The sequence below is a fragment of the Somniosus microcephalus genome, chromosome 26 (genome assembly GCF_052327205.1).
Source record: "Somniosus microcephalus isolate GS21.2 chromosome 26, FLI_Smic_1.0, whole genome shotgun sequence".
Taxonomy (NCBI): domain Eukaryota; kingdom Metazoa; phylum Chordata; class Chondrichthyes; order Squaliformes; family Somniosidae; genus Somniosus; species Somniosus microcephalus.
In genome coordinates this window covers 53,547,791-53,562,525 of record NC_141012.1, presented here as the reverse complement: position 1 = coordinate 53,562,525, position 14,735 = coordinate 53,547,791, and the positions used below count along the sequence as shown (strand labels likewise).

General features: G+C 51.9%; 1 protein-coding gene across 4 annotated transcripts in view; it reads right to left on the bottom strand.

Moving 5' to 3' along the window:
- Window positions 1-3,895: 3,895 nt before the first annotated feature.
- prdm10 (PR domain containing 10) overlaps window positions 3,896-14,735 on the bottom strand; it is a 159,873-nt gene continuing 149,033 nt past the window's right edge. For all 4 annotated transcript variants that reach the window (XM_085968193.1, XM_085968195.1, XM_085968192.1 and 1 more), the window contains exons 13-14: window positions 10,900-11,247; window positions 3,896-4,168 (exon numbers count right to left, since the gene is read on the bottom strand). In XM_085968193.1, the coding sequence (XP_085824319.1) occupies window positions 3,911-4,168; window positions 10,900-11,247 (606 nt within the window). In that variant the 3' untranslated portion in view covers window positions 3,896-3,910. The remainder of the gene's footprint in view (window positions 4,169-10,899; window positions 11,248-14,735) is intronic.

Genomic DNA, 14,735 nt, shown 5'->3' with positions numbered 1-14,735 from the left:
CGGAGGGCGGGGGGAAGAGGGAGCGGAGGGCGGGGGGAAGAGGGAGCGGAGGGCGGGGGGAAGAGGGAGCGGAGGGCGGGGGGGAACAGGGAGCGGAGGGCGGGGGGAAGAGGGAGCGGAGGGCGGGGGGAAGAGGGAGCGGAGGGCGGGGGGAAGAGGGAGCGGAGGGCGGGGGGAAGAGGGAGCGGAGGGCGGGGGGAAGAGGGAGCGGAGGGCGGGGGGAAGAGGGGAGCGGAGGGCGGGGGGAAGAGGGAGCGGAGGGCGGGGGAACAGGGAGCGGAGGGCGGGGAGCGGAGGGGGAACAGGGAGCGGAGGACGGGGGAAGAGGGAGCGGAGGGCGGGGGAAGAGGGAGCGGAGGACGGGGGAACAGGGAGCGGAGGGGGAACAGGGAGCGGAGGACGGGGGAAGAGGGAGCGGAGGACGGGGGAAGAGGGAGCGGAGGACGGGGGAAGAGGGAGCGGAGGACGGGGGAAGAGGGAGCGGAGGACGGGGGAAGAGGGAGCGGAGGGCGGGGGAAGAGGGAGCGGAGGACGGGGGAAGAGGGAGCGGAGGGCGGGGGAACAGGGAGCGGAGGGCGGGGGAAGAGGGAGCGGAGGGCGGGGGGAAGAGGGAGCGGAGGGCGGGGGAAGAGGGAGCGGAGGGCGGGGGGAAGAGGGAGCGGAGGGCGGGGGGAAGAGGGAGCGGAGGGCGGGGGGAAGAGGGAGCGGAGGGCGGGGGGGAAGAGGGAGCGGAGGGCGGGGGGAAGAGGGAGCGGAGGGCGGGGGGAAGAGGGAGCGGAGGGCGGGGGGAAGAGGGAGCGGAGGGCGGGGGGAAGAGGGAGCGGAGGGCGGGGGGAAGAGGGAGCGGAGGGCGGGGGGAAGAGGGGAGCGGAGGGCGGGGGGAAGAGGGAGCGGAGGGCGGGGGGAAGAGGGAGCGGAGGGCGGGGGGAAGAGGGAGCGGAGGGCGGGGGGAAGAGGGAGCGGAGGGCGGGGGGAAGAGGGAGCGGAGGGCGGGGGGAAGAGGGAGCGGAGGGCGGGGGGAAGAGGGAGCGGAGGGCGGGGGGAAGAGGGAGCGGAGGGCGGGGGGAAGAGGGAGCGGAGGGCGGGGGGAAGAGGGAGCGGAGGGCGGGGGGAAGAGGGAGCGGAGGGCGGGGGGAAGAGGGAGCGGAGGGCGGGGGGAAGAGGGAGCGGAGGGCGGGGGGAAGAGGGAGCGGAGGGCGGGGGAAGAGGGAGCGGAGGGCGGGGGGAAGAGGGAGCGGAGGGCGGGGGGAAGAGGGAGCGGAGGGCGGGGGGAAGAGGGAGCGGAGGGCGGGGGGAAGAGGGAGCGGAGGGCGGGGGAAGAGGGAGCGGAGGGCGGGGGGAAGAGGGAGCGGAGGGCGGGGGAAGAGGGAGCGGAGGGCGGGGGGGAAGAGGGAGCGGAGGGCGGGGGAAGAGGGAGCGGAGGGCGGGGGGAAGAGGGAGCGGAGGGCGGGGGGAAGAGGGAGCGGAGGGCGGGGGGAAGAGGGAGCGGAGGGCGGGGGGAAGAGGGAGCGGAGGGCGGGGGGAAGAGGGAGCGGAGGGCGGGGGGAAGAGGGAGCGGAGGGCGGGGGGAAGAGGGAGCGGAGGGCGGGGGAAGAGGGAGCGGAGGGCGGGGGGAAGAGGGAGCGGAGGGCGGGGGGAAGAGGGAGCGGAGGGCGGGGGGAAGAGGGAGCGGAGGGCGGGGGAAGAGGGAGCGGAGGGCGGGGGGAAGAGGGAGCGGGAGGGCGGGGGGAAGAGGGAGCGGAGGGCGGGGGGAAGAGGGAGCGGAGGGCGGGGGGAAGAGGGAGCGGAGGGCGGGGGGAAGAGGGAGCGGAGGGCGGGGGGAAGAGGGAGCGGAGGGCGGGGGGAAGAGGGAGCGGAGGGCGGGGGGAAGAGGGAGCGGAGGGCGGGGGGAAGAGGGAGCGGAGGGCGGGGGGAAGAGGGAGCGGAGGGCGGGGGGAAGAGGGAGCGGAGGGCGGGGGGAAGAGGGAGCGGAGGGCGGGGGGAAGAGGGAGCGGAGGGCGGGGGGGAAGAGGGAGCGGAGGGCGGGGGGAAGAGGGAGCGGAGGGCGGGGGGAAGAGGGAGCGGAGGGCGGGGGGAAGAGGGAGCGGAGGGCGGGGGGAAGAGGGAGCGGAGGGCGGGGGGAAGAGGGAGCGGAGGGCGGGGGGAAGAGGGAGCGGAGGGCGGGGGGAAGAGGGAGCGGAGGGCGGGGGGAAGAGGGAGCGGAGGGCGGGGGGAAGAGGGAGCGGAGGGCGGGGGAACAGGGAGCGGAGGGCGGGGGAACAGGGAGCGGAGGGCGGGGGAACAGGGAGCGGAGGGCGGGGGAACAGGGAGCGGAGGGCGGGGGAACAGGGAGCGGAGGGCGGGGAGCGGAGGGGGAACAGGGCATGACTACGAGGGGACATAGCAGAGAAAAGGAGAGTGGGAGAAGGCAGAATACCAGAAAAAAAAGAACAAGACTTGGAAACAAAAGAACACACAATAACCAAAAAAAACAGAAAATGGCAAAGATCCAGAAGAGTGAGAGAGCCAGCAATGCAATGATGCCACAGACACGAGACAGATACACTAACCTAAAAAATATTTTTTTATCTACTAAAAATAGTTCCCAATTTTGCAAATCCTTTCCTCCACTGCCAAAACCATATTGTTCCTTTGCCAGACCATCCCACTCCCACATCTTCCCCAACCTACCCACCAACTCGGTTAGTCACGTCATGGGAGACCAGCTGCCACCTGCAATAACCTAGTCATGAGATTAAAAACCGCATACGTATTTTTTTTTCATTTGTTCACGGGGTGTGGGTGTCGCTGGCAAGGCCAGCATTTATTGCCCATCCCTAGTTGCCTTTGAGAAGGTGGCAGTGAGCCGCCTTCTTGAACCGCTGCAGTCCGTGTGGTGAAGGTACTCCCAGTGCTGTTAGAGGGAGTTCCAGGATTTTGACGCAGTGACGATGAAGGATCGGCAATATACTTCTAAGTCAGGATGGTGTGTGACTTGGAGGTGGTGATGTCCCCACGCGCCTGCTGCCCTTGTCCTTCTAGGTGGAAGAGGTCGCGGGTTTGGGAGGTGCTGCCAAAGAAGCCTTGGCGAGTTGCTGCAGTGCATCTTGTCGATGGCACACACTGCAGCCACGGTACGCCGGTGGTGGAGGGAGTGAATGTTTAAGGTGCTGGATGGGGTGCCAATCAAGCGGGCTGCTTTGTCCTGGATGGTGTCGAGTTTCTTGAGTGTTGTTGGAGCTGCACTCATCCAGGCAAGTGGAGAGTATTCCATCACACTCCTTACTTGTGCCTTGTAGATGGTGGAAAGGCTTTGGGAAGTCAGGAGGTGAGACACTCGCCGCAGAATACCCAGCCTCTGACCTGCTCGCCACAGTATTTATGTGGCTGGTCCAGTTAAGTTTCTGGTCAATGGCGACCCCCAAGTTATTGATGGTGGAGGATAATGCCGTTGAATGTCATGGGGCTGTGGTTAGATGCTCGCTTGTTGGAGATAGTCATTGCCGGGCACTTGTGTGGCGCAAATGTTACCTGCCACTTATCAGCCCAAGCCTGAATGTCGTCCAGGTCTTGCTGCATGTGGGCATGCACTGCTTCATTATCTGAGGAGTTGTGAATGGCACTGAACACTGTGCAGTCATCAATGAACATCCCCACTACATATACACACTTCCCTTGTCAGACTTGTTTCTAGGCAAACATCCTGCACCTGGAACTGACTCTACCATTCATTTCAAGAAAGCAAACTGAAGCCGACAATGTTCTTATTTGACCAAACAACAGTTGCTTTCAGTGACCTCAGACTGGATTTACTTGTAGCAGTTATAGTTTCTGGGTTTGAAGGGACACTTCTCCACCACAATGCACTGGGCGTTATATAGCATAACACCGCTCTCCTTACATCACATCGTCTGATTTACTGTGCACAACACTACGGGAGACCCAGTAGTCTATTATATACAACTAAATAATCACAGACGTGTGTACAATTACTAACAGCGAGAGTTGTGTGTAGTATTCTGGAGACACTTACTTTGAACTGCTTGCCACAAGTGGAGCAGAGGAAGTCTTTGCGGTCAGAGTGTCGCAGCATGTGAAGTCGGAGCTTGTCTGGCCGGCAGAAGGCTTTGTCACATTCTGTGCACTGGTAAATCTTCTCAGAATGGAAGCTGCGAATGTGCTTCTTTATCTGCTCATTGAAAGATTTCAAAATTATATCAAAAAGAAACTGTAGATATTGTTATACATGCGGCTGAAGCACTATAGTAACTAGACCATGACTGTACCCCAACACAAAGTATCACTGTTTAACAGTGTCATCGACAGTTAAACCAGTCGAAAAACAGCTTCACAGCCCATCACTCACTCCTCCCACAGCGCCCCTATCACACTCGCTCCTCCCACACCGACCCCATCACACTCACTCCTTCCACACCGACCCCATCACACTCGCTCCTTCCACACCGACCCCGTCACACTCGCTCCTTCCACACCGACCCCGTCACACTCGCTCCTTCCACACCGACCCCATCACTCGCTCCTTCCACACCGACCCCATCACACTCGCTCCTTCCACACCGACCCCATCACACTCGCTCCATCTGCCATCTGTTTTCTCATTATGTTGAATTACTCACTCTTCCTCCAGCCGACTTAATCTTTGTCACCTACTAGCTTTTTGAATTTGTAACAAAATATGTCACTCTCATTATTTAAAAGCCCTTGATTGGAGAGCTGCTCAATCTTATTTCCACCAATGAAAATAAATTGAGCTGACGAGCCTTTTCATAAAGCAGATAGTCTTCTTACTCATCCTCATTGATTCTCTCCATTCCGCTTTGAATGCAGAATGTCCAAAACTGTAGACACTATTCCAAATGTTGCTTCAATAACAATTTCTAATAAAATACTCGAGATACATCCTAGTACTTGATAGCTTCGACATGATCAGCTTCACAATGACTTTGTAAACAGCCAGTAATCACATCCAAATCCTTTCTCATCTTTGCTGATGGGCACTCTCTCATCACGTACACACGTCATCTTCCAACAAGCTGTACCTTCCACTCAATTAGGGCAAAAGAAGAGAACTTGCATTCTAGAGTGCCAATTAGTCTTCAGAATGTTCCAAACGCTTTACTGCTGAAGTGCAATTACTGTTATGTCGGGAAAAGTGCTAGCCTGTTGCTGCACAGCAAGACCCCACAAATAGCAAATGCGATGAATGACCAGTTAAATCTGTTTGTGGTGTTGTTGATTGAGTATGGCCAGAACGCTGGGAGAACTCCCTGCTCTTCTTCAAATAGTGACATGGGACCGTTTATGTCCACTTGAACAGACAGATGGGGCCTTGGTTTAATGTCTTGTCCAAAAGACAGCACCTCTGACAATGCAGCACTCCCTCAGTGCTGCGCTGAAGTGCCAGCTGAGGTTATGTACTGAGTTCTTGGGAGTGAAGCTTGAGCCCACAACCTTCTGGCTCAAAGGTGAGTGTGCTGCTAACTGAGGCAAGCGGAGATTTAATTTACATTAAAATACCTCTGCCATTCCTGCCGAAGCGGAGAAAGGCTTTGAACATGGTTTGCTTACATTAAGCTGTGTAAATTCAGGTTCTCTCCTGCCCCGAAGCCCCCGCCACACCACCCCCCCCCCCCTCTCCAGCCCTGACGCACCCACACCTCTCTGGCTCCGGCACACCCCCACACCTGTCCGGCCCCGGCGGCCCGCCCCCCCACATCTCTCCGGTTCCGGCGCATCGACCCCCACACCACCTCTCCGGCACCCACCCACCCCCACCTCTCCGGCCCCCGCCCACCCCCACCTCTCCGGCCCCCGCCCACCCCCACCACCTCTCCGGCCCCCGCCCACCCCCACCACCTCTCCGGCCCCCGCCCACCCCCACCTCTCCGGCCCCCGCCCACCCCCACCACCTCTCCGGCCCCCGCCCACCCCCACCTCTCCGGCCCACCCCCACCACCTCTCCGGCCCCCAGCGCATCCCCACCTCTCCGGCCCCCGCCCACCACCTCTCCGGCCCACCCCCACCCCCTCTCCGGCCCCCCCGCCCACCCCCACCTCTCCGGCCCCCGCCACCACCTCTCCGGGCCCCCGCCCACCCCCACCCCCTCTCCGGCCCCCCGCCCACCCCTCTGGCCCCCGCCCACCGCCCACCTCTCCGGCCCCCGCCCACCGCCACCCCTCCGGACCCCGCCCACCCCCACCCCTCCGGCCCCCGCCCACCCCCACCTCTCCAGCTCCCGCCCACCCCCCCGCAAACCTCTCCGGCCCAGGGTTCATTCCCATGGGAAGCAGAATGCCAGATTTTACCACCTTGTAAATACACTGAGATGTTAACCTGAAATATCCTGCAGTCCAAGGCCTGTTTTGGGTTTCAGAAACTGGTGTAATAGTGATCACTCGCATCCAAATTCGAAGATAGAGCGCTTCACATTACCCTGGGCAGGATCTGCTGCTTCACTGGTTTGACCAGAGGGCAAGGAGGAGTCAATTAATGAAATTAAGATCAAAATACAAAAGCAGTGCGATATAAACAGACCACAAGTCTGCAATTTCTGACCACTGCCTACTCCGGAGCATCGCCAGCGACTGCTTAAACAGACTTGGCGTAGTCGCACTTGCCAGTGTGTGACTGATAGCGATTCACAAGTATACACGGATTCTGCAATATGTGAACATTATTTTTACAGTGAGTACAATAGCTTAGTTAAGGCAGTGAGTGCCTGACCCACACTAGCAAGGTCCCAAGGATAATCGCTTATGTTAGAAATGTGTCAATTTGCTTGTTTTTTGCTCTATTTAATTAAAAGATGAAACATATTTTGATCCAAAGATAAAGTGGTTCATTTTAATGGACAATTGATGGAGATATGGAAATTGGGTTTGTATCTCTGCAGATACATCTGTGTAATTCTGACTTGCATAATGAGTTTACTGGTATTATTGGATGCGGCACTGTAAATTTGAATGAAGCATTGTTTTATTTGTGTGAAGGTCCTCACTTCAAAAGAATCGACAGATTAAAAGCAGGAACTGGAGTTAATTGAGTTCTGGTGTATGGTCATGTAAACCTGCAGGTTTTGCCAGTCAAAGACACAACTTGACCCAACAGATACCACAGACCTTATTACATCTAAACATACTGGTCCAGATTTCGCGGTCGGTATGGCTTGTCGTGATTTAAAGGTTAATTTAGTTGGGGATTAACTGAACAACTATCAGGAGAAATATTGTGCAGTTCTGCATGTTTCTGCATTTATAACTCTTGGATGTCAGCATGAGAGTCATTCTTGCAGCTCTTAACAAATACTGTAAGCAGCAGAAAGCAATGCACTAGAATCACAGAATCACAGAAACCCCACAGTGCAGATAGAGGCCATTTCGGCCCATCGAGCCTGCACCGACACATATCCCACCCGATCCCCGTAACCCCACGTATTTAATCCCCCTAACACTAAGGGTCAATTTATCATAGCCAATCAACCTAACCCGCACATCTTTGGACTGTGGGAGGAAACCGGAGCACCCGGAGAAAACCCACGCAAACACGGGGAGAATGTGCAAACTCCACACAGACAGTCGCCCGAGGCCGGATTCGAACCCGGGTCTCTGGTGCTGTGAGGCAACAGTGCTAACCACTATGCCACCGTGCTGCCCGTTAATACACAAGCAATGTTAATACACAAGTTCTGCTAGACCTTCTGTTTGTTGACTGGAGCACCGGCCGACGTGACCCCACGTACACTTACTGTAAGGCTCGCAAAATTCTACAGATTCCCCCAAACCAAGAAAAGAGATATTGGACTGTTTAAGGAAATATTGGGCCAAAAGGGGCTTAAAATCAAAACCCCAGGATTTATCGCTATTTTAAAAGGCATGTTCAGGCCTGTGGAAAAGCTGCAACAAAGGGACTGGGTTGGGCACTGTGGGACAGACAGTTTGAGTATTGGAAAAGGCCAGATTGTCTGAGAATGTTCTGGACTGTCCCAGTCATTCTACATAAAGACAATAGGCCCACGGAAGGACAGTTCCAGCCGAAACCTACAGGGCCAACAAGTACATGAATAATACAATACATGCCAATAACCAACAAGAGAGACCCTGGCCCCAGCAGGAGAAGACAAACGAACAACAGTTTAAACCCACTCAGAGAAACATCCAAAACCACTTCGCACACTTGAACTGATTTCGAAGCAATCCCGAAACTAGTTAAAAGTCAATTAAAGATAAATGGGACCAATCAAAATTAACAAGCCCGCCCAAAATCTAACAAGATTAGCAGGCTTCGTTTAGTATAAACTAAAGACCGGTCTCCACAAGAAATCAGTTCGATGGGTTCGATCAGTACAGTTCAGTCAGAGAGTCATTCGGACAGTCAATGAATTGAAGGAAGGTTATTCGGATGGTGTGTGAACTTGAAGGTACAGTTCACACAGACAGAGGCACAGCTCATTCGAAAGACACATCAGCCTCGGGACAATCAATCGACGGAAGGACAACAGAAGGGGAACGGAAAGAAATCACGGCAACCAAGGGCCCCAAGAAACAAACAACCAAAAATATTACCAGCAACTAGATAATATTGGGCCACAGCGACCAACAAGAAACCAACCTGGAAGAAACCGGAAGATCTGCCAGTTTTTTTCCACTCTACAAACTATTCCTGCGTTTGGTGAGCATTTTTCCTGGCCCTCTGGAGTCCAACTTAGTCAGTGTAGTGGGATTGGGAGGGATGAAGTATTTTGTCTATTGTCATTCTCCCTCGTATATTCCGAAGTGTTCCCCCTTTTAGAGCGATAAGATTATTGTGTTGTGTATATTTTCTTGTCTCAAATAAAAACCAAAGTTCTTGTATCAAATTCAGTTGTTTGCTGCAATTTCATTACAACCCCCAAATAAGTCCAGGTGTAGAACCGAGGGAGTGGGAGCGATTCGAACCGCTCAGGAGTCAGAGGCAAAGCTGACCACACACACCACACCTTAGATATGCACACAGTGCGCCCTGGGATCTGGGGACTACTATGCTGACCACACACACCACCCCTTACACCCCACACAGTGCGCCCTGGGATCCGGGGACCACTATGCTGCGCTCAACTCTGCCGTGTCCGACAGCAACTTTTAGTCTGGGGCCTTGCAACAGGCAAGTGCGCATTCGGCACTACGCCGCCGACCGCTAAATCTGGGCCAATATCACAAAGGGTAACAAACCCCTTACAGACTTTACTTGCAGTAATTCTGTTTATATTTTGTACTAGTATTTACTGAGCTCTTTCATTTGTAACTAAATATATTAGTTGTTGTAATCCTTAAATCGGTGTTTAACATTTGCCATTCTGAAGAAAGTGAGTGGTTGGTAGAGTGAGGATGTTTAATCCAGGAAACATATCACCATCAGGACAGTAACCATCTCCCACAGTACTGTGGAGATTTACAGGTGCTCGCGCCTCAACACAGTCCCCTGAATCTGGACAGACAGTTTACATGTCCACACACAGGAAACAAAGACTTGGTTTGAAGCAATTCAGATGCAGGCTGCTGACTAAGTCAAGTAACCCAGTTACACTCTAACTGCGGCTTACACCCTGTCACACTCTAACTACCGCTTAGACCCGGTTACACTTTGTAACTACCGCTTAGACCCGGTTACACTTTGTAACTACCGCTTAAACCCGGTTACACTTTGTAACTACCGCTTACACCCGGTTACTCCGTAACTACCGCTTACACCCGGTTACACTCTGTAACTACTGCTTACACCCGGTTACACTTTGTAATGACCGCTTACACCCGGTTACACTCTGTAACTACCGCTTACACCCGGTTACACTTTGTAATGACCGCTTACACCCGGTTACACTCTGTAACTACTGCTTACACCCGGTTACACTTTGTAATGACCGCTTACACCCGGTTACACTCTGTAACTACCGCTTACACCCGGTTACACTTTGTAACTACCGCTTAAACCTGGTTACACTTTGTAACTACCGCTTTCACCCTGTAACTACTGCTTACACCCGGTTACACTTTGTAACCACCACTTAAACCCGGTTACACGCCATAACTACCGCTTAAACCCAGTTACACTCCATAACTACTGCTTACACCCGGTTACATTTTATAACTAGTGCTTACACCCGGTTACACTCCGTAACTACTGCTTAAACCCGGTTACACTCCGTAACTACTGCTTACACCCGGTTACACTCCGTAACTACTGCTTACACCCGGTTACACTCCGTAACTACTGCTTAAACCCGGTTACACTCCGTAACTACTGCTTACACCCGGTTACACTCTGTAACTACTGCTTACACCCGGTTACACTCCGTAACTACTGTTTACACCCGGTTACACTCCGTAACTACAGCTTACACCCGGTTACACTCCGTAACTACTGCTTACACCCGGTTACACTCCGTAACTACTGCTTAAACCCGGTTACACTCTGTAACTACTGCTTACACCCGGTTACACTCTGTAACTACTGCTTACACCCGGTTACACTCCGTAACTACTGCTTACACCCGGTTACACTCCGTAACTACTGCTTACACCCGGTTACACTCCGTAACTACTGTTTACACCCGGTTACACTCCGTAACTACAGCTTACACCCGGTTACGCTCCATAACTACCGCTTACACCCGGTTACACTCCGTAACTACCGCTTACACCCGGTTACACTCCGTAACTACCGCTTACACTCCGTAACTACTGCTTACATCTCCTTACACCCAGTCACACTCTAAGTAGCGCTTAGACCCGGTTACATTTTGGAACTAGTGCTTACACCCGGTTACACTCTAACTAGCGCTTACATCTCCCCCCCACACCCCCGCCAAAGAATATCAAGGTCACAGAGAATTACACCGTCTTTCAAAAGGTCTGAAACACTCACCTGGATGAAGTCTGGAAATTGTTTTTTACAGGAGGGGCAGGTGAAACAGCCATTAGTAACATGAATTGCAACATGTTCTTTGAGCAGGTCCAGTCTATCGAAAGATTCTGTGCAGAAAATACAGGAGTACGTTTTCTGATCAGAGTGGAATTTCATGTGTGAATCGAGCGCTGAACTGTTTATGAAGCCTTTGTTACAGATATCACAGGTCAGTGGATAGTTCCCCTCCCGCCCATGGAAATGCAGGTGCTGATCCAACTTCTCCTTCTCCCGAAATGCTTTCCCACAATGAAGGCATTTAAATGGTCGAAAAGTTTTACGTATAAAGAGATGATGAAGTGCAGCATTCTGAAGAGAAAAGAAAGGGCATTTAAATATCTACACACACCTTTCATATGAACTTCCATCACCTGCCAGCACTCGCTGTGTTCATACGTGGTCCAATTGATTCATTTATGTTTGGATTCCTTTGCATCAGATGATTGAGAAAAGGCAGTGATTAGCAATGAAACTTTCATCTCTGGGTCTTCCTTTGTAACATCAGCCATTTCATTCCACCAAAGCACAAACAGATTCTGGAAAACTCATTTACTTTTTCTCCAGGTTAGAATGACACAAACAGTAACAGAGAAAATGACAATCGGACCGAGCAGCAAATGGTACAGCAGACTGTTCACACACTGTGTATGACTAATGTTTATACTCCGAGATTGATGCAACATCCAGTCTGCAAACAGCAGTAAAATAGCACTTCCTTCCAAAGGATAGATCCGATGGCAGGTAAAACTAGAGCACCATAATTAAATAAGAGAACAAAACCAAGATACAATTTCAGACAAAAACCCTGATGGTTTTTGTGCTGTTCTATCCGAATCCAAAACAATACTCGGCCGAGCCACCAGTCACACACAAAGCTCACCCACTCCATGAGCCAAATTATGATTCACACCCGAGACAGGTATTACTGACCATACAACCACTATTTACTATCTCTGGTACCATAGCAACTTCATCCTGTTGGCAATAATGCCTGCTCCGTGAACCCTCAAATAAATGTAAATAAGCTAGGGTCGGGTAATCTCACCATCCTGGCTCCAACAGGCAAACCATTTGAGGCTTTCTACAGGTTGGTAGACACATTCCAGTCAAACTGAGAATCAAGTGGCTGTGGCCAAGAATACATCTAAATAAACAGTCCACTCATGTATGGACCATGTTCATGTCCAGGTATGAATGGGAACAGGTATGACCGACAGAACATTAGGTTCCAACCCCACAATTACCATATCACTTTCAGCTCCACTGCACTGTCAGGTCGTGGATGAGGCCAAACATCTAACTGAACAAAACAAGACCAATGCCATTCTGTTCAGCTCCCACCAAAAGCTCGACTCGTTCCCTCAACTCCATCCCACTCTTTGGCTTTTCGTTCAGACTTAACCAGACAACAAGAAACCTCTGAATCCAGTTTGCCCGAGATGAGCTTCAAAACCCACATACAACCCATCACCAAGGAACTTTACTTCCACCTCCGCAATATGGCACATTTCCGGCTTACTTCATATACACCGCCATTAAAACCGTGATCCACATTTTTGCTACCTCAGGACTTGATTTCAATACCCTCGTGTCAGCCTTGGCTCAGAGGTAGCACGCTCACCTCCGAATCAGAAGGTCGTGGGTTCAAGTACCATTCCAGAGACTTGAGCACATAATCCAGGCTGACACTCCAGTGCAGTACTGAGGGAGCGCAGCACTGTTGGAGGTCCCGTCTTTTGGATGAGACGTTAAACCGAGGCCCCGTCTACCCTCTCAGGTGGATGCAAAAGATCCCATGGCACTATTTGATAAAGAGCAGCGGTGTTTTCCCCGATGTCCTGGCCAACATTTATCCCTCAACTAACGTCACTAAACCAGATCATCTGGGCATTGATCTCATTGCTGTTTGTGGGATCTAGCTGTGTGCAAGTTGGCTGCCACATTTCCCCATATTACAACAGTGACTGAACTTCAAAATTACTTCATTGGCTGTGAAGCACGTTTCAAAATTCAGAAGCTGTGAAAGGCGTTCTACAAATGCAAGTTTGTTCTTTCTTTCCTATTTGACCTCCTATCCTCCAGCCTATGTGAACTGCAACTCCTCCGAAACTCCAATCGTCCATCTTCGATCCCACACCTAGTTCTACCTTTGCAATGGCAGAGTAACCCAAAATACCTGTAACCTAAAGCTGAATACGATATTGATAAGATGAGCAATATACATTCTGACCATTTACAAGAGGTCAATGCACACCAAAAACTAATGAAGCATTTGTCACTGCAGGGGCAGACAGATCCCAGCAGAGACAACCAGAGCAATCACATAGTTGCACCATTTCCAATGTAAATTGTGCATCTCTATGTCAATTACATCAATGGAAAACTACAAGGGCTTCAATAGTTCCTTTAAAACACTTAAACAGAATGACAATTATAAATACAGAACAGCTGAATTGTTCTTGCACCATGCAGTGTGATTTGCTCACCCTTCATAGTCATGCGCACATAGTTTTAATAAATGAACATAAAACCAAATACATTGCTGTGATTCTGAGCAGAACCCGACAGTAACAGTTTGGTTTATGGCTGGAATGGATTTTCTTTAAATTCATGTTATGATATTCAACTTCAGCTTACAATGGTTTAACTTGCAGAAATACACAAGCTATTTAAGATGGATCCCAGGTGGGACCCCAGGTGGAACAGCCATCAAATGGTATATTTGAGACAATTGGCAGTCTTTGAGCCCATGGCAATCACACCTCATTTTCATTCATTGTGCCCAGCAAGGGACAAGGCTGAACCAGGCATACAGATGCGACAAGGCCCCACACTAAGGGGCAGTTCTTCATTCACCATAGGCAGCTACCATGGACCAATCCTCTTGGGAGAGTTAAGGGACAGGTCAGAGGACTGCCTTTGTTTCTCTGGAGAGGCCTTCTCACTGCGAGTGAGAGTCAGCCACAGACGTGGTGGCTCGAGAATGGCAGAGTAACCCATATCACCTGTAACCTAAAGCTGCAAGGCAATATTGGTAAGATGAGCAAAAAAGTGGCAGATGGAATTCACCGTCAGTAAATATGAGATGGGAGCATTTTGGTTAAAAAATAAAATTAATAATTATACTTTGAATGGTGGGGGGGGGGGGGGAAGCTGGGTGATGTGGAAGAGCAGAGGGATTTGTGGAGCTCAACTTCTTAAAACCGGAAAAGCAGCCCCTCGAATGGCTACAGCCATAAAAACATTAATGGCAATAGGTATATAATATAGAAGTCAAGATGGAATGAATCTGAATAAAACCTTGGTAAGACCACAGTTGGAGCAGTGTGCAGTTTTAGGTCCCACACTGTAGGAATGTCATTGAGGCAATGGCGAGGATGCAGCACAGATTCACCAGGATGCTGCCTGGTATGAGGAAATACAAATTCAAAGCCAGACTTGAAAAACTGGGGCATTTTTCATTAGAACAGAGGAGATTGAGGAGTGGTTTGATAGAGCTGTTTACAATAATGAAGGCAAGGGACAGACTGCTTCCAGTGATTGAGCAGGCTAGAACATTGGGACATGGAGATAAGATTACATAGGATTTACAGCGCAGAAACAGGTCCTCCGACCCAACAGGTCTATACCGGTGTTTATCCTCCACGCGCACCTCCTCGCACTTTACTTCATCTCACCCTATCAACATATCAGATTAGATTTAGATTTAAGAGTTTTAGAACTGAGAGCAAGAGAAACGTTATTTTTAAACACCGAAGTTGAGCTCAACTTCGGTGTTTAAAAATAACGTTTCTCTC